This window comes from Amphibalanus amphitrite, unplaced genomic scaffold (assembly GCF_019059575.1).
Source record: "Amphibalanus amphitrite isolate SeventyFive unplaced genomic scaffold, NRLGWU_Aamphi_draft 000399F_arrow, whole genome shotgun sequence".
Lineage (NCBI taxonomy): Eukaryota > Metazoa > Arthropoda > Thecostraca > Balanomorpha > Balanidae > Amphibalanus > Amphibalanus amphitrite.
In genome coordinates, this window is record NW_024881893.1 from 364,566 (window position 1) to 390,611 (window position 26,046).

At 53.2% G+C, this 26,046-nt stretch overlaps 2 protein-coding genes across 4 annotated transcripts in view; both read right to left on the reverse strand.

Moving 5' to 3' along the window:
- LOC122390533 (Fanconi anemia group J protein homolog) overlaps positions 1–26,046 on the reverse strand; it is a 121,755-nt gene that overhangs the window by 89,272 nt on the left and 6,437 nt on the right. The gene's annotated exons all lie outside the window — the stretch shown is intronic.
- Positions 14,900–15,871, reverse strand: LOC122390535 (skin secretory protein xP2-like). Its single transcript, XM_043383585.1, has one exon. The coding sequence runs from the start codon at positions 15,869–15,871 to the stop codon at positions 14,900–14,902; it is 972 nt and encodes a 323-aa protein (XP_043239520.1).

Consider the following 26,046-nt stretch of genomic DNA (forward strand, 5'->3'; position numbering starts at 1 on the left):
GTTTCCATGGAGACAACAAACTCGTATATCCAGCATTACCACAACCTGTGACGTCAGCTCGCGAAATGCGCTGGCAGCGGCCGTGAAACAGGGCCCAGAGCAGGCCCAAACCACCACCCAACGCCGCCGCCGCCGAACACCTAGGTAGAACGAATCTGCACCGCCAGAGCACCGTAGCAGATCTGAGCGGCGCCGCCCGAACACCAGAACATGTAGCCCTGTCCGGCACACCGCCGGAGTATCGGAGCGGACAGTCCGGACATTCGAGAAAACCTGTGCAGTTGACCACACGAACAACAGAGCAGATTCCCACGTGTCGAACACCAGAGGAGATTCACACTGCTCAAACACACACCAGAGCAGCTCTGTGGCGCCCGTCCAAGGGCAGGGCGAACCTGTAGCGGCCAAACACCATGCAGATTCACATCACCCGAGCACCAGAGGACCCACACCGGGTCATCTAGACCGGACTTGTCTGAGTGAGTCAGGAACCACCACACTAGGCCTGCACGATTCATTACACGATGGAGGATCGCTGATGCAGAAGTGGTGAGTGCAGCGGAGAGACCCGATGCTCTCACAAGTGAGCAACATTTGTGAGAAACACAGCAACCACAGCAACATTTGTTCAGGGGGAAATGGCTGAACTGCCGTGAGGATAAGACTTTCCAGAGAACGACAGCAGAGTTCCTTGGTTTTCAGGTTTCGGTGATACTACGGCAGCGTTCATGACTAATAAAAGTCGAGCTCGTCTCAGTTATCTGTCAAAAAAGCCAGCTGCTTGCGACGTGGCGAAGGATTTGCCCTAATGACTACAAGCGATTTGGTAAACAAAGACACAACAATATGTCGCCATCTCTGAGCTCTGCGATACCGTAGCATGCAATGCTGATTAATTACACGGGCCTTGCATCTGTTATTTCGATTGCATCGATCAGTGTTAAGGCACCTCTCCTCATTCAATGGCGGGCTACTGGATCAGTTTGAAAGAGCAAATATGGATAAGTAAATTACAAACTATTGCACGAAGGCCTGCCAAGATGGAAAAGAAAATAGCAAGTCGAATGTCCTTGCATAAGCGCATGAAGAAACCAGCCATAGTGTCGTGATAGCAGAGTCAAATAAAAAAATTAACTAACTTCGGCAGCTAGACATGCAAGTCGAAAGACAAGGGCGCCGGGCGTGTAGCGGTCGGGACGACACATTCAAATGACATCGTTTCTGGCCGGCCGTCTGTCCGTCACATCAATAACACTGACACGCTACAAGTTTCCTTACAGCACAGCCTTGACACGGGCGCGGCGTTTGACCGGCAGTGGCGCGCGGCCACCGCAAGTACCACTCGGCGGTCGACCGTATCCGTGAAAGTCGGCATAAGAAACACCCGGGTGTCATAATCCCACCGCTATCGTTTCTGATGACCACATCGATGACACGGTATTCACAAAAGAGCCTTGTAAAAATGGTGGCAACATGTTGAGGTTCAACATGTGCATTAATCAAGCAGACGCGCCGTCATTTTTCTCTGATAGCTATTAGCGTAACAGGTATTCTGCTGTTCTTCCCAGCACCGGATCAAAAATCAGAGTGGCGGCGTCGATAGTCAGACTTGTCACGCTGCCGTAACGGTCGCAGGTACGCTGAAGGGAAAGGCTGTTGAACTCGATAGAGTTCTTTCGGAGAAGTTTATCCGTTTTAGTCCGCGCGGTCACCAAAACGTCGACAGTTCCCAGCAAGAACATCCTCAGAGTCAAATTTTCGAAATTGAGATTTTTATACCATTCCACTCAGCTCGATTCGAAAATTTGACACTTAGGATGATCTTGCTGGGAACTGTCGACATGTATGAGGTCAACAGAATGCTGCGATGCAGTATCGGTTTCAGCCTCTGGAGACTATTTTGCATAATATTAGGTATATCAATAGCAATATGTGCAACGAAATAAAAAACTTAAATGGTATGGTGAACACAGAAAACATTAATACTTTTGAGAGGAAAGAGGGAAAGGGAGAAAGGAAGATAAAAGAAAGAACGGTAAATGACAGGAAGAGGTAAAGAATGAGGACCAAAGGTGAAAGAACGAGAGAACCAAGGAATGGATGCGAGGGAGTGAGGGATTAAGAGATGCCGTCATCCCATTGTGACATTGTCCACCGCATGTTAAGAATTACCACAACGTAAGTAGCACCTGAAAGCAAGACTAACAAACCGGCTCCTGTAGCTTACAGGCGGCGTTGGCGCGGCTATTTCTGCTTACAACATATCATCCGCCACTAAGCAAGGAACCATTTGCATCGCACCTATCTCGGAAAATCTCGGTCCGGGTGACGGACCGGGTGTCTGGACACGGCACATCTGGCCAGTTCGACCAAACACTGCGGAAAAGCGAGCCGCGTCCTACCGACCGGGTTCGAGAACAAAGACGAAAAACTCGGCCCGAACAGAGGCCCGGCAATGTACTGCGAAAGTGTGATTGTCACTAATCCAGCCGCTAACGAGCCGGCGCCATCACTGGCAAGGAATGTCGTCTCGTCAGTGACTTCACACATCGGGTATGCATGACATGCACGGTGTCGGCGACGGTCCCCGTTGACCGGAGTATCGCGGCGGTGTCGCGGTGCTCGTCCTGAGGCTGAACCCAGCGATCGGCAGCCATCGACCACCAGCACAGAGTGATTTTCCAGTCAGACTGACGCACCAGCCACCAGTCTCACCTTCCAGTACCTTCCCACACAGTAGCCGGAACAGGCGGTGATTCCGACACCTTTACAGGTGCGGCGATCGGGTAAACTTCCTCTGACACCTTCCCAGAACACGACTATGACGTATGCCGCGACGGAACGAAACCCACGCCGCGGCACTTAAGTACCACATGCCTTCAGAAATCCCAGACAGTTGCTGTCACTGACCTGTTCCAACTATCTCACCCCACAAATGCATTTTTGTCGCCCAATCTTAATGCAATCTGGTGTCGGACTTTTTTCACGCCACTCTGCAGAAGTCCAAGATGAAGGATAAGGACAATTTGTGACAATCCGAGGAAATCTCTGCAGCGGTGCCGTGTCGCCGGTCCCCGGTAGCCCACTGGTCGCCGTCACGTCACCGGCTACTGTGCTCCGGTCTGTATGTGTCTGTCTGTCTGTCTGTCTGTCTGTCTGTCTGTCTGTCTGTCTGTATGTATGTCTGTGACAGCGGGCCACGACTACTGTGCTCCGGTGCCGGTCCGTGTGTCTGTCTGTGTAGGTGGACATCGGCTACTGTGCTCCGGTCTGTGTGTCTGTATGTCTGTGACAGCGGGCCTCGACTACTGTGCTCCGGTCTGTGTGTATGTGTGTCTGTCTGTCTAAGTCGGTGGACATCGGCTACTGTGCTCCGGTCTGTGTGTCTGTCTGTCTGCCTGTCTGTGTTGGTGGACCTCGGCTACTGTGCTCCGGTCCGTGTGTGTTTGTCTGTCTGTCTGTCTGTGTTGGTGGACCTCGGCTACTGTGCTCCGGTCCGTGTGTGTTTGTCTGTATGTCTGTCTGTGTTGGTGGACCTCGGCTACTGTGCTCCGTGGACCTCGGCGCGACCGTGCCTTGAGAAACAACTATCGACATGACACTCCTACTGTCGGTAATCAGCGCATCGTGCAGTAACTCTGCATTGTGTGTGTGTGAAGTGAGTTGGAAAACAGGCCTTATCTTCTTTCCCGAAAGATGAATCAAACGGCAAATGATGCGTCCTCTAATTCTAACCAGGCAAAGCTCATTGCTGAAATATGGCGTCTGACGAGTCAGAATCAAAGAACTGTTCATTCCAAAGTCTCTGATGAACCTCAATAAGGTTGTCTGGTTAACATCGGCAGCTACAGCGACATACTGAAATAGCAAAACAACACAACAATGGCACAGTTGAACAGAACGACTGAAGGCGAGACACTTTGGAGCAGCATATGCCTTGCCTACGCATGCAGCGTAGCACTCCCAAGGCTAATTTTGCATGTGACATTACTCAGGAGGAAACTTGGTTCTTTATCTGATCAGCGCAATGCTTTGACGTATGTACTAATTTACTGTCAGCTAATAAGGGATAGCCGTTGATATATCGACAGGTACAAATAAGTACAGAAAACTTGAGTGAAAAGTGCTGCCGACGCGGGTATAATACTCCGCTAACTATGCGATGAGCTACCTAGCGCTTTCCAGCATTTAAGGAGGTAATGTTCTAAATTAGGCAATGAACAAGAGCGAGGCAAAGGAAAGATTTCGTCGGCATCTCGTTGGTCCCATTAGCCGTAAAACTCCACAGGTGTCCACTGCGCCGCCGCACCTCCGAGTGTGGGTTCCACGAGACCGACTGCCGAGCCCAGCCAACCGGCTGCGGCCCGGACTTGGCGAGGCTGCGGGGCAGCTGCACGGGCCCAGGGTGCACAAGAACAAGCTGAGCGCGGCGCGCCAGGGGGAGCGCCGCGCCTCTGCCGTCGGCGTGGTGCACAGGTGAGGTGAGGAAACTGCGGCCGCCGACTACCGGTGTTCCACCGGGCGGCCCGGCCGGACACGGCGCGGCACGGCACGGCCACCGCGCACCACCGGCGCCGCTCATTGTTCGAATTCCCCGGCCTTGTCGGCCGTGTCTCATAAAGCTGGAACAGCGCGCGGCGCGGCCGATACGGACGCAGCGCGTCGCCGGGTAGCCGGCTACACGGCGCGCCGTTCACGACACCCGTGTCGGCCGGCCAGCGCCGCCACGCACCCGGCGGCCGCAGCCGTAAAAACGCCGAATGCCATCACGTGACGCGCGCCGCGCGGCAGATACCTGCGGGCCGACGGCAGCCGCATGTCAACGCTGCCGCGCTGCGCCGGGCGCGGCCGCAGCCCCGCCGGACGCCGCGGCCGGCCACTTGTCATACGGGCGGCGGCCGGCGCGCGGGCACAAAAACCGCGCTGTGCACGTGCACACCGTCAGCCGGTCGGCGGCCAGCACAGCGGCACGGACACGTGGCGACGCGACGAGACATGAGCTGATGTGATCACAGGTGCATCGGCGGGCCGCGAGCAGAGGGGCGGGGCTGGAGGGCGGTATAAAGAGGAAAGGGGAGGGAGAAACTGAGAATGGACATCCAAAGAAACAGGAAAACAAAGCTATCAACTATAGCTGGCAGATGAAAGGCCATCAAATGTTAAAACGATTGAAATTCATTTAAGGAAAACAGAAGGAAGAGACTGCAAAAGGCCATTGCGAGTAAGTTCCCGAATAAACCGAAAGTATTCTCAGTAATTGCATTAGTATGTTGTCAAGGACACGCTTCCTCCGCAGACGCGTCAAAACTCATTTACCAGTTGCAGTAGCCAGACTGGATTTGCTTAAGCAGCAGAACGTCATTTCAGCAAATGAGATCAACGTTGAACAACAAGGTGGTACAGATGATCATGATCTTCACGGAGGCTGAACAAACGTAAACAGCAGCGATTAAAGGCGCCTTGCAACAATTCGCAAAAAGCAGGTGGAAACTTCTAGCCGTGGTCAAAACAGCTCGCCAACAAGTAAGCGCTACGCAAACAAGGAGTGCGGCCGTCTCCGACACGGTGGGTGAGCAGTACGACAGGAAGCGCGGCGGATGTTATTGCCCAGACCAACCAGGTTCACCAAGGTGCGCAAGGTGTTAACCCCTGGGTGCGTCAAAGGTTCTTATATGGTCAACAGTGTCCATAGATAGTCCAGTCACCGTAAAGGGCCCGCAAGGGTCAGCAGAGGTCTGTAACGGGTCTAGCTTCTCCTGGACCTCCTTTTTCTTCATCTGGATCCTGGATCTTAATCTCCTCCTCCAAGGATCTCCTGAAGCCTGCAACTTATCAAATGTGTGTGCCGTGCGGGAGCCGTTGCACAGAGTGTTGGCGAGATTTCGTCCAGGGTCAGATCGGCAATAAGGGGCGCCGGGGCGTGAAAGCCACTATCACGGACTGTGAGATCACCATGAGTTTTCCAGATCGTCACGGACCTCCGCGAGCTGTCGCACCTGTCACGAACCGTGACACCCCGTGATAAGCCGTCATGGAGCAACCAAAGGCCACTTCGAGCGATAGTTCATACAACCTGCAGTGGCTGACTCGCCGCCACGTCATTATCATTCGAGGAGGGCATTCTCGGCTGTTCTGCACCAGAGGACCGAAGAAGCTGAGGACAGCCGCGCGCCCGAACAGAACGCGGCGTTCCGCCGAGCCGTCAGGCAGTCACGCCGACGCGGCCGCGGTGTCTGCCGAGTCGACCGTCCGCTCAGATCCATCTGCGATAGGAGGGAGCGTGGCCGCCGCGGGCCGGTGCACCGCAGGCACGGCGGCCGCGCGACCTCCGCCGCCGCGCCGTCACAATCGTCACGGCAGTCACGCTGTCACGCTTGTCACATTGTCTCATTGTCGCACGGTGAGCAGGGTCTGCGCCGCAAGCTGTCGGTCGGAGGTCGCCGGTCACTGGTCTGAAACCGTCGGTCGGTCCCCAGCCACCAGACACCAGCCACCGCGCCAGTCAACGGTCCCAGCCACCAGTCCCCAGTCGCCAGCCACCAGCCACCGCGCCGGTCACCGGTCCCAGCCACCAGTCCCCAGTCGCCAGCCACCAGCCACCGCGCCGGTCACCGGTCCCACTACCAGTCCCCAGCCACCAGCCACCAGCCACCGCGCCGGTCACCGGTCCCAGCCACCAGTCCCCAGTCGCCAGTCACCAGCCACCGCGCCGGTCACCGGTCCCAGCCACCAGTCCCCAGCCACCAGCCACCAGCCACCGCGCCGGTCACCGGTCCCAGCCACCAGACCCCAGTCGCCAGTCACCAGTCCGGCCAGTCGCCAGTCACCAGTGTCGTCAGTCACCTCCGTGCAGGGCCGGACAGGCCCTGTTGGCCGTGGAGCGGCGCGCCCGTCGGCTATTAATGTGCGCCGAATGACACCTATAAAAGCACGTATAAGTGCTTTCCGTGATTGCCCGAATGTGGCCGGCCGTGTCGGCTGATGTATATCGGCGGGAGCGACACGGGGCCACACCGGCCGGCCACCTGCACCGCACCGCACCGCGCCTCGCGTCACTATTGAGCTGTACTGGGGCGGGCCGAGGGCCCAGTCCAGCAACCGGCAGCGCTTCCAGTCCGGCCTGTGTCGCTGCTCCTCTGGTCAGATTGCATACTGTTCAGTGGCACTTCCATAGAAATCTTTGATTAGCGTTATCCGGCACGAAGTGCCGTTCAGAGATTAAACCACTCATCTTTAACAAGTAACGAAACATTTCAAATGAAACCAGGCCGGGCCATGCCATCGGGACCAATTCTCATTGTTTGTGAGTTGAGTGTTTAATGAGTGCGGCAATTTCCTCACGCTAATGAGCTACCATGGCATTTGAGAGCGTTTCAGAAAAAAAATATGAGATCCCATGGGTAAGATATCAATTAAAGCCTTCAGTTCACACCTGCATGCCAAGAATTTTCCGATAACGTGTCGCAAAGACAGACTCAAATGATTTATGGCGTCCATGGTAGATTGTATTAATGATGGCTACAACGGTCCCTTTTTATAAAATCTAAATAGCTATTGGGATTTAATTGCACACGACATCTGTTGCAGAGCATCTAAATTAATCACGCAAGTGATCTAAAACTGGAGCCACCGGTACTGGCCCGTACAGGCATAACACAGGCCCATTCTCCTCCACGAGAGCGCTCACACCAGCTGTCCAGTGGAAAAGACGACCTCAGTGGATGTGTGTAGAGAGATGAGCACGGGAGAAAGGACTGGACGGTGAGCACTGTGCGGCGGCCACTTGAACACAGCAGAAGAGCAAGAACACCAACGGGCCGACGGACACGCAAGTTAGGGATGGAAGAATCCGAATACGAATATCGGAAGGCTACGGAATGGGATGCAAGAGAAGCTTTAGCTTCTCTTGCTTACCAGAAGATTTTGTAAGAAGAACCAGACAGCAGGTGAGAGGACCGGTGTGAAGGGGAATATGAAGGCAGCTGTATGGGGCATGGGCAAACGTTCAGGTACAAGTGGACTCGAGCATGCTCATTCTTGTTCTCTCCCATTCTCTCCAGAGACTAAGAAGTCAGGAGCAGGTGACAGGGGACGGGAAGGATGGGGCATGGGGCAGTGCCCGGGGGACATGTTCAGGAAGGATGGGGCAGGGGACAGTGCCCCGGGGGCCACGTCCAGGTAGGAGGGGACAGGGGACAGGGCCCAGGGGTCGCGTATAATCAGGGACGAGCAATGAGCAGGTGAGAGCGCCACAGCGCCGGTCGGCCGATCGGTTTATGGCGGCCATTCGCTTATGACCGGCCGGTCACGGTTCGTAGGCGGCATCCGACGCGGCATCGGTCGGCGCCGCGCCGCACCTGTGACAATTGTGGCGCGCTGTTTAGCCTGCACACCCCTCCCCTCGGCTTCCAACGGGTGGTGATTAGTGGTGATACAGTAGGCACCAGTCAGCACCGTGTCTGTATGTTCGGAGGAGCACATGGTAGGTGTCACCGTGCCCAGCGAGGACTCCTCTACTGAGCTGATGACCCGAGCATCTCCCGAACATCCAGTTTGTTGACCGTTACCAATAGTTGCACAGACGAGGATACTTGAGAACCGTAACTAGGCCTATCGCCTTTAAATCGCATGAAAAAAAAATACTGAACCTTTCTCCCATTTCTGTTAGTATAACAGCAATGAAGGTATGATGATCGTTCTGCATCGGAGCGCCTCTCTTCGGTAAAATTTGATCAGGCAGCAGCACACAAGGTCGTCAAAGGACACGCGTTAACGACCCAATGCTATCGCGTCACTTTCACTTCCCGTCACATTTTTTCCAGGAACTCCAGCCCCTCCTCCCCTCCCCTCACCACCCTACCCACCTTCACAAGCTCTAAGAAGCGTTATCATACCTGGACACGCTAACGTGATCGATAGGCCAAACAGCACGGCTTTGCGCCGCGACATGACGGTAATAATTTACTCTAACCATAAAAATAGCGGTACTGCAAGATCGGATGTCCAGCAGCATGACCATTTTTCGTCAAAAACAGGAATCAGTCACCTTATCGACAAAGTAGAGCGATAGGAGCACGTGCGTGGCGCTCGGCCCACCATGTACCCAGTAGCCACTCTGGAGGCCTTTTCTGTATACGAGCCGGTTTCTAGCAATGCAGTGCAGTTCAATGAACCGACCAAGCCCAGCGTGGCGTGCCTCTCAGTCATCAGTCCCCGGATTCCAGCGACACACACCCCAACACTTATTTTGTGTATTCGTTAAGTTTCCAGGTTATAAAATCTTCAGTACCTATCCAACACTGCATCAAAGACATGTTTAAACGCAAGCGAAGTTAGCTGACAATATCAACATTCGTGGCTCACCATTACACGTGGAAAATGAAACCAATACAACAGCTGGGTATCCCGCCGTCACACAAATAGAAGAACCTGTTTGAAATCAAATACACCGTTGAAACCGTAATTTCGAGGGCATCGGTAGCTCCTCACTTAGTTATTGTCGGCGAGCGGCACGACGACAAGCGCTGTTCGATTTCATGAATAACGAAATAATGCAGACATATGAATAATGCAACAAATACGTAAGCCGTGCACAGTTAGGCTTTCCGAATGGCAAAATAAAAATATCGAGCACCGGGACGGCACAGTTATCAGAGAACCAGAAAAAAAAACATTAGTGGAACGTTTGTATCTTTTGAAGGGCCAAGCAATAAATGCTGTTGGCAAAGCACAATACGGAAGCTACGGCGAAAGTTTATGGATGAATGAAGTGCGATGGGCGACTCTGTTTGGGGAAGTCCCTCGCCACCCGGTAAACATGAACAAAACAATGTTTCAAAGTTTTATCAGGACGTTGTGTCGACAAACATAGACCGAAAATGGCTGAGTGAAATCCGATCTCAGCTAAACAACCACCCAAGAAAGTAAAAGCACAAGTCCTCCTACCACCGTTCCAGCCGTCCGCGCCCTCTCGCCTCGTCTTGTGCTCTGTTCGGCGTCCCAGCAGCTCCACTCCGTATCCTCTGGGCCGGCCGGACCCAGGCGGTAGGTCGGCGCTGAGCCACTGACCACCTTATACGGAACCGGTGAGGTGTCACTCAGCCCGATAGGATCGCTGCCTCCCGACCACACGCCGCCTGCAGCCGCCAAAAGACGGAAAACGTCCGGCGACCGGCGTCCCGACGTCCAGCGATCGTCGTTCCGACGTACAGTGATCGTCGTCCGACGTCCAGCGATGGTTACCCAACATCCAGCATTTGTCGTCCAGTGTTGGTCGTCCACTGTTGGCTGCCCACTATTGGTTGTCCACTTTTGGTCAGCCAACATTATCGTTGGTTGTCCATTATTGCTCGTCCGACGTCCAGTGTTGGTCGTCCAGTGAGGATGGCAGACGCTCAGCGATAGTTCACCCGGCGATTGTCGCCAGACGTCCAGCCAAGCAAAAGTTGTCCAGAAATGGACAGGCGATGAGGATTGGACAAGATTTGTGTTCCATCCGGTGGGAATGATTCACAGAAAAGCCAAAGGAGAGAACATCGAGGAAGTGCACATCTTCCTGGGATCGCTCAGAAGTCTCTCACGTGGGCCGAGGTGGCGGCAACGAGCTTATATAGAAGGTAGCGCGCGTACATCATATTATTATGCACATCCGGGGTGAATTTCACAGTTGAAGATAGGTTCTGTGGCCCATGAGTTAAAGTTTTCCCAACTTTGTGTTATATTTAGGAGAGCAGGTGTTAATTCACAAACACGGCGAAAATCATCGAATGAAATATTAAAGTAACTCCCGTGTGAGGAGGGACACCGAAGTTGCAAAACACGCAGCTACTGCCTGTTTACACAATACACATACCCACTGCAGCTACTGGCGATGAGAGTTGCACTGAGCACGAACTTAATGTGTTGAACAGAAGTTACTTCACTCAGTGAATATGTAAGAGTAGAATTATCAAGCAAGAGCAAGTGTCACGAAGTCAAAGATGCACCAACAGTCAGATGAACCGAACTGACCGCGCAATTAGCACATAAAAGATTAAATAATCCAACTTTCAATCGACCACTAAAACCAGACCGTAGTTGAGTCGGTCAAAGTCGAAAGGTGCTACACTTGGTTGATGTCTGAGGCACCGGTATCGTTTTTGGCGCTAACAGCATGCACATATGCACATTCTACGAGACAGCCTGGAATGATTCACACCTCTGACTGCACACAACCGCTGCTTTATCAAGCCCAGAGGTGGCGCAGGGACCAGCTCGGACGCGTCGCGGCAGTCGCGGCGCCACTGTGCGGCGGATCCGGTGACGCCGCGACAATCAACACGTCACCGATGCTTAGTGCGATCGGTGCAGCCCTTCAATTACCGGCGTCGGCGCACCAGTGAAGTCGTGTGGGCGCTCCAGTGAAGTCGTGTGAGCCGGCCGATAACGTCCGGCTGATCAATGAGGTGGCCGGCGCCGGCCGACGGACGGCAGGTGGGCCTGCGCCGCTCCCGCCACCGCAGCGCCACTCCACAGAACAGGCCGGCGCAACTACGGGCAACGGTCTTGGCTGGATTGTTTAATAGGGTAACCTAAGTCTTTGGTTGCACCCTTAACCACTGATGGGGACTGACAGCTTACACACATGCTCTTGCTAATCGTAAAATGCGACATGCAAGATCGAAGAAAGGTGATGAGGAAAGTTACCTTAACAGGGTAGTCATCTGAAGTGAGCTCCTTCGAGACGCTTGCCCATGACCGGGGATGCCAGTCCTTCTGGAACTACGACTCCAGGGAACTTCAGATCCGGGTACTAGAAAATCTATCAGAAACTTCAAGAAGAACACACTTCTTGCATTTACATTCCCACCTAGCAATCTCCACCAAATTGAAGGTCTTCCCAGGACTTATAATCCCTAAACTAAGAAGCCCCAGACCTGTCGAAATACTGGATCACAAGGAGAGGATCGCCCATCAGAACGGCAAGGGAGCGTTTCCATTTTTCGAGGAGGTACCGTGGCGAACAAGGGCTCGGCCACGTGCACACGCTGGGGCATCCCCACCGTGTGTCTGTGTGTCACGAAGCAAGGAATTTCCACACCGGTCCATTATACGGCGACTGCCACTGTCTGTCGTCGGTGCATCGCCGGGCAGTCACGCTCCGCTGTTGGTTCTTGCAGTTCAGGTTTGGTGATCGTTCCAGGTGCTCAGGTCCAGCTGCTCTCTGCTGAATTGTCTATCAACAGAGTCCATAAGACATGTCGTCCCTGTATGCAGTGCCAACTGGACAGAGACGAAACCTGCCATCCCACTGACCCAGACACAAAGCCCACGGGCCTTCATTAGCCAGCCTGTATGGATATTGGATACAATCTGGCGTCAAATAAATTACTCACAAGTCATGCACCACCTGCTATTACGTAAGTATCATCTTCCCATGAAAACATCACCGTCAAACCGGGGTTCTTTTATTATGCCAGAGACAGTTCCTATTTCACGCTGATCTTGGCTGATATTTGCAAATACCTCAGTGACAGCATCGCTTCTTCTACCCAGACATTCATACAGTGCAACCAATCAACTCCACAAAACTGGCGGTTTTCAGTTATCATATTTCAAGTTAAATTCCTCCAACTTCAACTGAATGCGCTCCAGAATGAGTTGTCGACGCTGGGGGAGCAGCGGCCTGTGTCTGTGTCCCCGGTGACCTCCATGCCACCCCATCCCCTCCGGCCGGCGACACGGAGGGCGCGGGGAACGTGCCACCGCTGTCACACCGGTTCACCCTGCAACTGCCACTGTCCGGTGCACTCGTGCGCGCCAGCCAGCGAGCCGAGAAGCCGGACAATGCGTCCGGCAGCCGCCACCTCAGAAAGGGCATGCATTAGTCGATTGTCAATCAGATAGCGGTGCTACAAGGGACCGCCGACGCAAGTGAAAAATCGGTGAAAACTTGACACGCCGGCGCAGTAAAATGACTCAGCTCACGCTTTGAAAAGAATCCACTGCGAGCAGATTGTCGCAATTCAGCCAGCACTCAAGTCATCGGAGCATAAGATTCACAAAGAAGAAAGAAGCTTGACATTTTCAATCGTTTATGTTTGAAACTGTCGCCACTTGGAGTCGAGTTGTTGTCGATTTTTCCGTGGCGCGCTTGGTTGCGCTGACACGTTCCATTACACAGAGTCGGGTTTCGGGGCGCCGAGTGACGCTATCGCCGGACGGCGTCGTTGTCATTATCGCATTACAGCCGGCCGGTCGATCCTATCGAGGTCCGAATAAAACCGGCAGCGCGACCCACTGTGCGCCACCGCAGTCCGCACGGGGCGCAAACAATCCGGCAGATGCCGACACACTGGGCGGCCAGCTTCCGAAGATAAAAGTGGCTCGACTGGCTTGGACGTCACACATCCCGGAACAGTGAGACTGAGAATGTTGATCATTTCGGGTGACAGTAGAAGGGTGTGGCACAACGATGATGAAGTGAAACAGTAGGGGAGAGTTGGGTAATTTGGCCGGTGCAGTGGTGTAAATTGGCCGCCCCCATCTGTACGAAAGCTGATAAAAGTGAATAAAATAGCTTTAGTCTCTATTCATTTGTCATCGGCAGAACTAACTCGAGAACAAATGTCAAAACTTTCCCCCTCTTAGTTTTATTCAAAATTAATAAAACGTGAATTTCGGTAGAAAATGGTAACTTTTACTTCCGTTTAAAAATTTGTATAACATGTAGTATTTGGGCTGTAAACGAATTCCAACATTAAAGCGCCATTCTTGAGGGTGTTCAGCGGTTCCAAGAGCAATTTCGTCTAGTTCTGTACAGCTATGACGACTTTATAGACAAAAATTTTCAGAATGGCAATGTGGGGTTATTTGGCCGGGACTAGCGGGGCAACTTGGCCGGTGCGCTCAGGGTCACTATGCTGGGACGGCCGAGTTGTCACGGTCAATTATACCATAAAGGACATAATTAATGACCAACTTTGACTACCTTGATGCCATATTTCCTATTGGACAGCTGTACGGGCATGTGACGTCATCAACGGGGACCTAACGTTTTTTTTTTTTTTGCTAATAAATACTTACAGAAAAAAGATACAGCCGCGCAAATGACCTCATTGTGTTCAGCTCGTCAAGGCGCATCGAATACATGATGACCTTGAACTCACGTAACCTTGAGGTCAAGCGACCTGAGGTAACGTGACCTGAAGCCAACCTTTGACCTTGACCTCTCGAGGTCAACACATACATGTTTCGATGCGGAATGACGAGAGAATTACGATGGTTCTTTTAGTTTTGGCCTAGCTTGATTACTTCAAAAGCTATTCGTAAAAAAAACTGTCATCGCATCTAGAGCCGCTATTTTGACTATTTTCGACCCCTGTGACGGCTGAGTCAACCTCCAAAATGCTTCAAATGCGTCGTAGGACACGCGTCATTGCTGAATGTAAGGCTGACTCGCCGATAACAAAAACCATGGCCCCAAACTAACACCGGCCAAATTGCCCCACACCCCCGGCCAAATAACCCTGCTAGTGGGGCAATTTGGCCGTTTTGCAGACCTTTGTAATACGTCACAATTTCAATATAAGTAGTTACCCTATCATTTCAAGTTTACTGTCTGTTATGTTTTGGTTCGTTTGAGTGAAAGAGCACACAATCAATGGAAAACGCGATTTATTTACTGCGATACGTTCAGGCCGAAAGAATGTCCGAGAAGAAAAACAAGTATGGCGAGCGCCGCCTCTAGTCGCACGCGCCAGTCATGCCGCTCGGCGCGCACAGTCAGCTGGCGGCGGCAGAGGCGCTCACAGGCACGGAGCCGGGGCGGCCAGCGGTGGCGGCGGCAGGGGCGCGCGCAGGCGCGGCCAGCAGCCGTGCGGGGGTTGGACCATAATACAACACCTCCCCCCCAAGACGATCACATCGTCTTCACCCCAAGGCGCCACAGCAGACCCTCCGGGGTCCGGGCGCACAAGGCCACCGCAGCGCGGTGCAGACGGCGGCGCCTGCGCTCTCTTCCGCGGCGTCTCGGGCGCTTCTTGCAGCGGACGCGCCCGCCGTCGCACGGGGAGGTCCGCGGCAGGCGTCGCTCCGGTGTCGGTGGCGGCCACGGGTCGCGGTCAGCGGCGGCTCTGGTCACCCCTAGACTCGGGGCCACGAGCGGCGGCAGACGCGCGTCGCACTCCGTATCCCGCTCAGCGAGCATAGCTGCGACGGCAGCTGCGTGAAGCGGGTCCTCAGCGTCCTCCCACACCTCGTCATCGACGGTCGGACCGAGCAGGTCATCCACCACCTCGACCGAGTGGAGGGTGGTGTCACCGAGGTTCGTGTCACCGCGCCGGTCGGACTTGTCACCGGCGGACACGCATCCCTGCGGCGTACGGAGGAGCGCGGCGGCGTGAGCCGCTACCATTTGTTCGGGCGGGTCTCCGTCCCCACTCCGTACTGGCAGGCCTCGCGCCAGCGGCGGCGAGGCTCCGTAGGCGTCAGCCAGCTCGGTAGGCTGCGCCGCATGACTACAGCCGGCTTGGCCGGTGCCCGCCGGCGGCGGCGACTCGGCGGTGCTGGCGGCTGGGCCTCCATCCGGGCTTCGAGTTGGCATGCCTCCCGCCGGCGGCGGCGAGGCTCCGTAGACGTCAGTATTCTCACTCAGCTCGGTGGGCTGTGCCGCACAACAGTCGGCTTGGCTGGTGTCCCCCGGCAGCGGCGACACGGCGTAGCCGGCGGCTGTACCTCCATCCCTGGTCCGCGTGGGTAGGCCTCCCGCCGGCGGCGGCGAGGCTCCGTAGGCGTCAGCCGGCCTGGTAGACTGCGCTGCGGTGCACCTAATCTGGCCAGTGTCCGCCGGCGGCGGTGACACGGCGGGGCCGGCAGCTGCACCTCGGCCCATGCTCAGCGTTTGTAGGCCTCCCCCCGGCGGCGGCGAGGCTCCGTAAGCTACAGCCGCTGCATCCGGGCCTGCAGGCTGCACCGCAGTGGCCCCGGGTTGGCCCGTGTCCGCCGGCGACGGCAACACGGCGTCACCAGCGGCTTCGTTTCCATGGCTGGTCCGCGTTGGAAGGCTTCCCGTCGGCGACGGCGAAGCTCCGTGGGCGTCAGCCGGCTTTGTAGGCTGCGCCGCGGTACATCCAGCTCGGTCCGTGTCCGCCTGCGGCGGTGACACGCCGGGGGCTGCCCCCATGGTCTGTGCTGGCCGGCCTCCCGCCGGCGGCGGGCAGGCTCCGTGGACGTCAGCCGGCTCGGTGGGCTGCGCCGCGGTACGGCCGGCTCCTCGGCCCGTGTTTGCCGGCGGCAACGACACGGCGGCGCCGGTGGCTGCCGATGGGCCTCCCGCCGGCGGCGGCGAGGCTCCGTACCCTCGGTCCGTGCTCCAAGTTGGGATGCCTCCCGCCGGCGGCGGCGAGGCTCCGTAGGCGTCCGTAGCTCCGTCCGGCTCTGTGGGCTGCGCCGCAGCACACCCGATTCGGCCCGTGTCCGCCGGCGGCGGTGACACGGCGGTGCCGGCGGCTACCGCTACTAGCGCCACCCCCGGAGAGTCGCATACTGTTGTCACTGCAGATGGCGCCACTGGACGATCGGCCGTGGCGGTGGCCCTCTGGTGGCACACCACCTCAAAATGCCCTAGTTCGCCACACGCACGACAGATGGCGCCAGCGGCGCGACACGTGTCTAGGTCGGCGTGCTGGCGACGGCCGCAGCTCGGGCAACGCCCCGAAAACTGACGATATGTTGCGGCGGCGGCATGGGCGACACTCGGCCGACTGCGGTCCCTCTTGTAGGCCGACAGGTGGGCCACGAAATGTCCCTTGGTGCCGCAGAGGTCTTGGCACGTGCAGGGGCGTCGCCACGGATTTTTGAGTGGGGGGGTCGGGTTTCTAGTCTTCACCCGATGGGTAGGGGTGTTTTTTTTTTGCCACACTTCCCAGTTTTGTGCGTGCGTATGTGTGTGTGCGCGCGTGTAACAAATCGGCGCGCAGCGCCGCGAAATTTGGTATAACCTATTAGGTAGGTATACCTACCTACATCACTTGCGTAAAAATTATCACTGGTCACTTAAGGTCAGGTCGCCATGTCAAGTTCAGTTATACGGTATACCTCTATCAAACTTTCTCCTCTCGCCATTCTTGTAGCTTTTCTCCCATAACTTCGAAATTTGGTACACTGTATACCTAATGTATGGGGTTATACGTATCAGCAATTCATTATTCTGAGGATTTGCATCTATGATCTGGAGGCAGGTCAAATACGTGACCTCATCATTAGAAAATAATGAGAAATTAGAAAAAGCACGAATGTCTCCTGCTTTGAAAAAGTTCGTCAGAAACGCAAAATATCTTTGGAGCCATGACAAATCAGCTCATCATTGCCAGGGACAGGGTGCAACTTATGGTGAGTGATGACTCGAAAGGTCATTAGTGGAAATGTCCATCGATGGCCACCAGCATTTTTTTCTACAACTTTTGACAAAGACGCGGTAGAGCGATGATAGCACCTGGAAGGTGTTCACTGTTCAGCTCAACAACACGGATCCATTCATATGCAGCAGGAGGTCCTTTTTCGATCAGGACATAACGTTGACCTGAGGTCGTTTTAACGTTAATTCTGAATGGTCAAATTTTAACTCATGTGACGCGTCTCAAAGAAATAAACACGGTGGTGACAAGACAACATATGTAAATACCAAACAAATTCACGGAATCTAAAGTTATTGCAAAGCAAATGTTTCGGCAGAATCTGTCCAGCTAGCTGTTTGCCTTCTATGGGCAAAACATAGACCTGAGATGAAATCTGACGCGAAGCTAGCGAAAGAGCGTTGAAAGAGCTATCGAATATGTTTTCTGCTTCACTGTAGCCCTTCTATTGGTGGGTTCCCAGTCGCTAACGTATAACGTATACTAAAGTACCGCTGAGGTATGCTTTCGACCCCTGATCGATCTAGAGGTTTGCGGAAAAAGAGCATGCTGCCCGTGACGAGAGAAAGCCGATGATACCCATTTACAAGGTTTCGGGTCATCTCAGGACTCAGGTCATCGCCAATAAGTAGGGAAACTCGGGACCTGCTAGAACTTTGCGAATGTCAGTTGTGATGGTTTTTCGAGGTTCTGATTACGAATGTTATCTTAGTTTTGAACGAAGACGATGACTCCATGCATTTGGGGTAGATCAGGTCAGGTCAGATCGACCAGTACCTAATAGTGGATGACCACCACCGATTGCTTCCTAACATGTTATACATATGTATAAGCAGCACAACTACTTCTTAAATGTTCAGATGGGCGCTAAGTTCAAAATCAGCTCCAAAAACTTTCCTATTCCTAAATTAAAAGCATGTTATGAAAAAGTGAACCAAGGTCATCTTTATTTGAATCAGGGATATCGATTTATTTTTTAGTAGGTGATTAACTCGAGCGCACCGGAAGTTTCGTTGCAATCGGCTCCTTTTTGCGCGACTTCTTTGCGAAAGCCCGAGACGGTTTCATCTGACTCCCTTTCCCCTACATGTGCACTGTACAGCTAGTTGTGACGGTAGCCATGGGGCTGAGGCTAGTTTGTAGTTTTGTAGTTAGGTACTGATCCGACGAATCGACTGCGACCACTTTTTTTAACGCAGACGAACGCTCGGGGCAGTTTTGGCGCGTCCAATCTTTTGAGGGATAAAAAGGCCTACTAGAATGGTGGCTACTTAAAAATATTGTTGTGCTGGTGTTCCCCGCCCATAGCTAATTGAACTTCAGGTAATTGGCTAATTGGCTTTAGGGAGCTCTTGAAGCGATTCTGAATCTGATGTATTTGTTGGTGTTGCTGACGCCTGCTTCACTGACATAAAAGCTAAAAAAGCATACTCAGCATCGCAAAAAGTGGGGGGGGTCGACACCCCCAGTTTTCAAGAGTGGGGGGTCACGACCCCCCGACCCCCCCGTCGGCGACGCCCCTGGGCACGTGACATGGGCACTCCACGTTTCCCCCACTGTCACGGCGTGTCTGAGCGTCGGCTCAGAGTCCTCTAGCCTGCTCACCGCTCCTGTCACACTGTCGCGCACACTGCACTCGACACGGGCTTTGCACGTCGAGGCCGACTTCAGGTGCGGGGCCGGGGTCGCCGACGCCGGCAGGCAGACAGTCCGGCGGGCGGCGGCAGCTGGTCCAACGGATCCATCAGCGCCTCGCTCAGCCCCCGACTCTGACACTCCGGCCGTCGTGCCCGTTCCGGTCCCCGCGGAGGGCTCTCTGTACAGCAGCCTCTCCAAACGCTCCAGGCGCTTGTCGGCCTCGGCGGCTCTCTCCGCCTGCCTCTCCAGCAGCGCCGTCAGTTCCTGAATCAAAATTTTCTTCATCGCGCTGTAAGCTGCTCAGTCACGTAATTACAAAACCGACCGCGCCATGTTATGTTTTGGTTCGTTTGAGTGAAAGAGCACACAATCAATGGAAAACGCGATTTATTTACTGCGATACGTTCAGGCCGAAAGAATGTCCGAGAAGAAAAACAAGTATGGCGAGCGCCGCCTCTAGTCGCACGCGCCAGTCATGCCGCTCGGCGCGCACAGTCAGCTGGCGGCGGCAGAGGCGCTCACAGGCACGGAGCCGGGGCGGCCAGCGGTGGCGGCGGCAGGGGCGCGCGCAGGCGCGGCCAGCAGCCGTGCGGGGGTTGGACCATAATACAACACTGTCCAGGAAAGTAAAATGTATGCCACACTTGTCAGCGTTGAGAAAATGCAGAAATGTGTTGTCGATTTTTAGTTACATCGATTTCTAAAAAAAAGCGGCCAAATTACCCCACTCTCCCGGTCCCCTACTTAAGCCATGCCTAAACACCATTCGGTGTTACTGAGTTGGTTTTAGATCATTACCACTCGGCCTCGGCGCTGACGGTTCCAGTGAACTGGTCCCGTCGGCCACCGCTCTTGTTGATCCGTTCGTGATTGTGGGCGCCATAAATGAAGACAATGGCCACGGCTGACATCAGCAAACGTGCCGATCACGGCGCCCGGGGTGGCGTGATGACCCACAGACTCGTTAGCCAGGCCTCCGTGCCAGTCTATAAAGCAGCCGACACGTCACCAGAAGTGACAACATCCGGTGCCTCTAGTGACAACATCCAGACTCGTGCCATGATCGGCCAAACACGGTCAATGGACTCTTGTAAATTGTTTTCTTCTCCGCTGTATGTAGTCCAAAACAAGTCAGAGTCTGAGCCATGATGTTCCATTACTCCACAATTTCCATTGCTTTTGAACTTAACCTCATTTCTCAGGAATATATGACGCAATAAAACATGAGTCAGGACAAGGGCCATCACTTTGCTCCTGCCCTACAAGATAATTATTTCACAAAACGAACTAAGATGCCTGTAAAACCGTCTGACGCCCTGTCCGACGGTGTTGGTAACATAGCGGTAGCGGCCGATCCTTTTTCTCCACCCCGCCAAACCAATCACACTCAACACTTTGCATAGAAGTTGCATGACTATTTAGTGGATCACAATGGGTATTGTTTGGCGATAGTGGTGTCGGGTCACACTCAATGGTCCACCTATCAGCAATCGCATCACGCACCCAGGAAATGTCACCCGCTGCACAATTACCCGCAAAGCGTTAGACAATGTCCTGTGATTACAATGTCATACATAGTCCAGCGACGCGTATGGACCGAATGACGCATACGGCTGACCTCAGTCCTTAAATTCTCCTCAAAATCGTTCGCTCACAAAACTGAATACGCGCCAAAACGGTTGACCTGAAGTGCGATAAACCTTGCACGACTGGCTTGAAACGTGTTGAGCTTTCTCATGATGTTCAGCTTTTAGTTTGCAGACTACGGATACACATCGGCAATTACAATACAGGGTCCTGCAAAAGTCTTGACATAGTTTTAAAATCGTTCCACACCTCAAGCCATTGTAAATAAAAAAGTTGTTCAGCGCTCAATGTATTGTCTACGGACAAGCAAACACTTGCGAACACGGTTCGGCATACTGGCCACGAGATTGGGGCACAGACGGCTGGATTCGTGACCACGCAGACTTGAGTTGCGTCTCCAGCTGCGCAGTGCGCAAGGTTGGTTGCTGGCTTCTGTTTGTCGAGGTCTTGCTGGACGATCGCCCACAGCTCTTCAATTGGATTTAGGTCGGGACTGTTCCCCGGCCACTCCTCCTTCGCCCAGAAGTGCGGCAGGTTGTCTCGGCACCACTGCTGGGCTGTGGCAGAGCCGCAGAGCGATGCGCCGGAGCCCCTTCCTGCATGAAGATGGCTTTCGACTTCTCAGCCACTTTCCGTCGCTTCAGAACAGAGCCGTTTCTGGGAGTTCTGTTGATCGCAGACAGGCAGGATTGCTCCATATTCATATTCATATTCACGTGTATTTGGGCAATCCCGAATAAGCTTCAGGCTATTCCTACCCATCGTCAACAGATTAAAAAGGGAATAAAAACAGGAGGACAAGCCTTACACACACGTCTCACACACTCTAAAATGCACTCACTCATCAGCCTCCGGACTTATCTCCGCAAAGGAGCTCGGCTCGCCTCCGAGATGGTCTCCGCATAATACTTGGTGTCCACTGTCCACCTTCGTCTTGGGCGGGATGACGTGGAGCAGCTCACTGAGCACTTGATGCGACATCATCCCCAAACCATCAACTTCGCTGGGAATTTGACAGGAGCTGTGGGCACACTGGCTGCGTCGGGCGCCCAAATGCGGTCATCCTGGCGATTTGGTGGATGTAAAAGCTCGAAGGTGGACTCGTTACTGAATACTGAGCACTGAGCAGTACCTTTTTCCAGTCTTCTTCGGTCCAGTCTTTCCGTTTATTTATTTATCTTTTCATTTTATTTTATTCATTTTTTTCTGCAGAACTTCATGCGGCCATAGATCTGCTTTTCGGTTAACTTTGGTCTCGTTCGTATTTTGTAGGCTTTCTGGCCCATCTCTTTTTTCCAGAAGCGTCAGATAGACCTGTCGGAGACTGGATGACTTTTTTGACTCAGCCGTTGTGTAAGTTTGGTCGCCGATTAATCCCTTTTTTCCGACCGCCTTCTTCAGCACGAGCTTGGCCATCATTGCTAAGCTGGTCGGACCACCAGAACGGGGTCTATCAGCCACGGTCCTGTCGGTCTTAAAGTGCTTCCACCACCTTTGCACTGGTCGGAGAGGGGCGCCGACATTATTCGCGACCTGACTTTGCGACATTCCCGCTTGAATCATGCCGATGGCTCGATTCCTGAGGCTGACATCGTAACATTTGACCATGGTGTTTTCAGCCTTCATTTCAACTGCACGCTCGCTACTCAAATGACCTCGCACAATCAGCCGCTAACCCTAAGGTTATCCGCGGACTCATACCCCGGGGCACAATAGATGCGCTGACACAATGGCGTTCAAAGCAAAACGCTGGGTGGGGAAAAACGCGCCTGGGAAGACACAGAAACTAGAATACCACATACGACAAGAATCAGAATCAGAATCAGAATGTATTTCATGACAAATCCACATGCATACATGGTTTTTCATTGTCATACGTCAAATAAATAGAAATGACATGTGGAAGGGGGAAGGGAACGTGTGTCAATACAGTAGCCGCTAACATTAGCTCGGCAAGCCAGCAGCGTAAGCCCGCGCCTACACACCGCCGTGCTGCACCCGCAGTCGAGACCTGAACCCACGCGCGCTCGTGTCGAATGGTAGTCGGTCATACTCTTGCACGCCACTGTAGCATAATCGGCGGCGACCTAGCTCCGTTCGTATTCGTGGTAGGACTAGGACGTGCTGTGGGTTGGCTCGTGCCCGGTGCTGCCGAACCGTGATACCACCGATGCTCTCGACAACACTCTCTGGTCTCCTCGTTGTGATTGCTGAGTGGATAAGGCACAGTCTGTGGTATGTTACAGTTCAGTTCGCGCAGCACGTCAGATATATGGTCACTTTTTCGTTTGCCACTGATGACCCGGGCACCAAAATTCAACAACTTCTGTACCCTGTGGAGCTGCGTCGCGTTACATGTTCCGTACACTTTTTGCCGGACCCTGTATAAACATTGATGGACATTGGACGTTGTTCAGGGCACTCGCAGACAACTTGACGCGTCAAACTGACTGTGTCTTTTCGGCTATAACGACCCAAGAGCAGTGGATACCTGATAGTCGCAATGTTCTTGTTCAATGTCTGTTCAGTTGGTTCATAGCCAGTTCAGCGATCGCGGGTAAAACCTGGTAATGGCTTGCGGCAGTTCAAATCAAGGAAATATTCCACGAACCGTATTTCAATCTCCCAGCGCATACTACTAAGAGGCCAGCACACATTGATTACGGATAAGGTGAGCCCTTTCACCAGCTGCAGGCAAAAAAAAAGCACAACTAACAGTCCCATCTCAGAGGACAATCGTGAAACAATAATCAGCCTTCAATCCTCGCAAGTCGCACTGTGCCCGGAGATCAAACACCTTGCCTACACTGTTATCTTATCGCGACTGGGCTTCATTTAATCGCAGAACAGGATGAAGAGGACAATCATTCTTAGAAAGCTCTCAATCCACACGTCTGGCATTTTAATCACCAGTAAAACGCCTTTTGGGCGAAGAACGAGCGAGCGAGATAGTGAGCCCTGCACGGGCGGAAGGGCGAGAGGGTACTTCCAACGGACTTGTGCAAAGCACCCTTCTAACCGGTCGCTAGCGGTGTGCCAAATTTGAACGCAATCGGACAAGCCGTTCCTGAGATCTGGAAGCGGCATTCTGCACGTGCGCACGTGCAAACGGGGTCCAAACTGACTTTTGCACGGCACCCTACTAACTGGTCCCCAACCGTGTACCAAATTTGAGCGCGATCGGCCCAGCCGTTTTCGAGATCTGGAAGCGCCCCCTGCACGTGCGCACGTGCAGTAGCACCCTAACTGCAACACATAGGAATGCATTGCCTGGTGGGTGCCTACCTGTACGCAAAGTTTCAGCGAAATCGCCCCAGTAGTTACCGAGTTATTGGAATGGGAACAAATTTGGCACCTCTTCTTTTTGTATTTTGCACGTGCAGTGCGGGTCACTCACATAGATCAAGAGTATCCGACCTTTGGTAGAAGGGATGCAGCTACCCTACAAAAATTATCGCAAGACAATCGCCCAAGCGGTTGCTGAGATATGAGCCTCTCAAAATCACTACTTTTGCAAAACAGCTTGAACACTCTTGACTTTTCACGTGGCACGTGCCACGACGGTCACTGAGATGTATCAAAAGTAGTCAATTACGGGGTAGAAGGGATGGGGCTACCCGACAAAAAAGACCGCAGGCCAATCGGTCCAGCGGTGGCTGAGATATAAGCCTCTCAAAAGCGTTACAGGCCGGGCCGCTCATACTGAGAATTTTCCGTTATATTGAAAAGACTTCGCTTCGCTCGCTGCGCTCGCTCGCTCGTAATCACGCAACTTTGATTGAAAGCAACAGCAATGGAAAGTATACTACCAGTAAAACGCCTTTTGGGCGAAGAACGAGCGAGCGAGATGTGAGCCCTGCACGTGCGCAAGGGCGAGAGGGTACTTCCAACGGGCTTGTGCAAAGCACCCTTCTAACCGGTCGCTAGCGGTGTGCCAAATTTGAACGCAATCGGCCCAGCCGTTCCTGAGATCTGGAAGCGGCATTCTGCACGTGCGCACGTGCAAAAGGGGTCCAAACTGACTTTTGCACGGCACCCTACTAACTGGTCCCCAACCGTGTACCAAATTTGAGCGCAATCGGCCCAGCCGTTCTCGAGATCTGGGAGCGCTCCCTGCACGTGCGCACGTGCAGTAGCACCCTAACCGCAACACATGGGAATGCATTGCCTGGTGGGTGCCTACCTGTATGCCAAGTTTTAGCGAAATCACCCCAGTAATTACCGAGCTATTGAAATGGGAACAAATTTGGCACCTCTTCTTTTTGCATTTTGCACGTGCAGTGGGAGTCCCTCACATAGACCAAGAATATCCGACCTTTGGTAGAAGGGATACAGCTACCCTATGAAAATTACCGCAAGACAATCGCCCAAGCGGCTGCTGAGATATGGGCCTCTCAAAATCACTACTTTTGCAAAACAGCTTGAACACCCTTGATTTTTCACGTGGCACGTGCCACGACGGTCACTGAGATGTATCAAAAGTAGTCAATTACGGGGTAGAAGGAATGGGGCTACCCAGCAAAAAAGACCGCAGGCCAATCGGTCCAGCGGTTGCTGAGATATAAGCCTCTCAAAAGCGTTACAGGCCGGGCCGGGCCGGGCCGGGCCGGGCTGGGCCGGGCCGGGCCGGGCCGCTCATACTGAGATTTTTCCGTTATATTGAAAAGACTCACTTCGCTCGCTGCGCTCGCTCGCTCGTAAACAGTGGCAAAATTTCAAAGCCTGGTTAACTATTCCATGAAATTGCCGATTCAGTCTTACAAGCAAACGTATCTGCCACTCGAACCTTAAAATGCAGCATATTCGTTTGGTTTCATAACGCTGGACAGTTCACGACTATTTTACAAATATACCGCCCTCAGCAGAACGCAGAAAAGGTCGCGGAACAAATGTCCCGCCTAGCAAGTCTAGCAGCAGTCCTTAGCAAGTCATGAAAATGGACGCGTGTAAATACAGTGTACACGGCTAAAAAGCTATAACTGACAGAAACAAAAGATATAAATAAATTACATACCAAACGACGCCTTCTCCGCTTTCGAAAAATACCCACTATCCGGTGTCAATCTAAAAAGCATTGACCCTAATCGAGGTTATTGATAAATCCTTCATCAGCTACTCGCCTTGCGTGTCGCTTAGACATTGTTAGTTTCACGTTCCCTGCCGAGACGTTTCAGACGTTGGTTAACGACTGATTCAATGACAGTATCTCTAAACGGAGACACCGCGATAAGAATGCAGACAGCTTACCTGCCATGATAAGCCTGCAACGGCGAAAATAAGCCTCTTAATTGATCAAATATATGTGACATCGTCGTATTTTCTAATGTGTGAAAATCAACAGTTGGAACTGTTAATTCTACGAACTAACAAACCAGAGATTCAAATCAACTGGCAAAATTGAAGTATATTGAATGAAAACATTACAATC

Bases quoted from the DNA above. Each gene is read 5' to 3' on its own strand.
- LOC122390535 (XM_043383585.1), bottom strand. From the start codon at position 15,871: ATGGGCCGAGGTGCAGCTGCCGGCCCCGCCGTGTCACCGCCGCCGGCG.